The 1,990-nt window shown below is 56.0% G+C and overlaps 1 protein-coding gene across 1 annotated transcript in view; it reads right to left on the bottom strand.

Annotated features, from left to right (window-relative positions):
- LAT2 (linker for activation of T cells family, member 2) overlaps positions 1-1,768 on the bottom strand; it is an 8,572-nt gene extending 6,804 nt beyond the window's left edge. Inside the window, exon 1 of the mRNA XM_009877163.1 lies at positions 1,681-1,768. Within this exon, the coding sequence (XP_009875465.1) occupies positions 1,681-1,768 (88 nt within the window). The remainder of the gene's footprint in view (positions 1-1,680) is intronic.
- Positions 1,769-1,990: the final 222 nt, after the last annotated feature.

The following is a 1,990-nucleotide window of genomic DNA, read 5'->3' as shown; positions in this document are numbered from 1 at the left end:
GGGGGCACAACTGATGGAGGCTGCACTGGCTATTCCACCGCTCTGCGACGGGCTGCACCAAAGCCTTTCCCTGGTCCGGGGTGCAGAAGTAAACACCCCAACCCACGAGGCATTCAGAGCCCCATGTTTGCTGCTATATCTAAGCTTACAACCCAGCTTTTCTTCTTTTTTCTCTCTCCGTGTATCACTTCGCTGTGGTTTGTCTGTTGCTGAAGGAAATAACGGGGTGTGCACGCGTGTACAGTCACGTTTCCTTCGCTGCTCACAGTCAGGTTGCTCCGGCACAGGGTCCCACCAGCCCCAGCCAAGGGCAGGGTCTCGTTTATGAAGTTACCAACCTCTCAACCTCATCTCGGGGCACAACGAGACAGGATAAGGGCTCGCCTTTCCAATTCTCCTAGACTTTTTTTTTTTCCCCAAACAAGCTCTCAGGCATCACTGTCAGAGGTCCAACTTCAGTTCGGATTACTCTCGGTCTTACCCCTTCAGCCGTGCGCCGGGCTGGGGCACACCGCTCAGCACACCCCATCCTGGAGTGCTTTTTGTTTAATATAAATCTGGATTTCAGCTGTTTGGCAAGGAGTGGGTCTGGCTCTGGCCAGGGTCTCACCCCAGTCAAGCTTTGGGGGAAAAGGGCGATTGTGAAGGGCAACTTACTGGCTCCTCTGCTTGCTTGGTTTCTCTCGCTTCTCAGCTGGAGGGGGAAAAAAAAACCAACAAAAAAAAAGCACTTAGAAAAGGGTAATTTGGGAGTTAAAGTTCAAAAAGACCAATAAAACACATTCACAGAACTTCAACCCGGAGTACCAGAGGACAGCGGAGGATGCAAGCAGCAGTTGCAACAGTATTTTGATTTATTTTTTTTAAAACCCTGTCTAAAGGGTAGTCTTTGTCTCAGACTCCGCAAAGCGAGCCAGCCATTCCTGCCCCTCAACCCCAAACTGTAGCCCCTCAACCCCAGTAAAACCCACCCAGCGCTCAGAGGTGGACTCGAGCCCCACTGGGTGAGTGCTCCCTCCACTTTTTGTGCTTAAAGTATCTATGAATTTACTCCCCAGAATCTCCTTCTGTGTCTGCCTGCCCCAGAGCCCCCCCAGGATTTCTGCACTTGGACAGTGCAGGGTGCCCCAAAGCCCACCAGGGTCCCCAAAAGAGGGGTCTGCAGCCCACGGCGTTGCACCCACCCCAGGACAGGGGTGCTGCAGGGTTACGGGCTCCTTCTGACCCCCAGCTCAAACTGCCGGGAGCATCCCCGTGAGGGCAAAGCACCCCGAGCTGGCACACGGTTGAGCAGGACCAAACCTGGGGCTGTGGACAGGACCCTAAAGCACACAAACACAACCCAAAACAGCCAAGTAGGAGACTGAGCCTCATGGGCAGGATCTCAGAGCACCCAGATAGGACCCCAAGCATACGAGCAGGACCCTAAAGCACCCAGGAAAGACCTCAAGCATCATGGGCAGGACCTCAAAGCACACAAGCACGACCCCCAAACACCGAAGTAGGAGACTGAGCATCACGGGCAGGATCTCAGAGCACCCAGATAGGACCCCAAGCATATGAGTGGGACCTTAAAGCACCCAGAAAAGACCCCAAACATCATGGGCAGGACCCCAAAGCATCACGGGCAGGAGACTGAGCACATGAGCAGGACCCCAAAGCCCCCCGGCAGGACCTTACCAGATTGCTGGCACTTGACGCAGAGGCTGACAGCAGCCCCGAGCAGCATCAGCGCCGCGGCCGCCCAGAGCATCTCCGGCTGCACCATGGCCTCGCATCCAGCCTGAAACACAGCGGCGAGGGGAACCCCCTGAGCGTCGGGGCCACACGGCCACACGTGGGGAGCTTTCACCCCGCAAAGAGCCACGCGCTCGCTGCCTCCGCACCCCCAAAGATCTGGGTGCTTGCTGAGGCTGCGGAAGAGACGCCCGGGTTATGTGATCATGGGGCGGTGGAGGCAACGCACAAAGAAAAACCCACTCGGGTCTAC

This window comes from Apaloderma vittatum, unplaced genomic scaffold, assembly GCF_000703405.1.
Source record: "Apaloderma vittatum isolate BGI_N311 unplaced genomic scaffold, ASM70340v1 scaffold10149, whole genome shotgun sequence".
NCBI classification, from domain to species: Eukaryota; Metazoa; Chordata; class Aves; order Trogoniformes; family Trogonidae; genus Apaloderma; species Apaloderma vittatum.
Note: the sequence above shows the minus strand (reverse complement) of the source record. Positions and strands in the feature narration are given on the sequence as shown.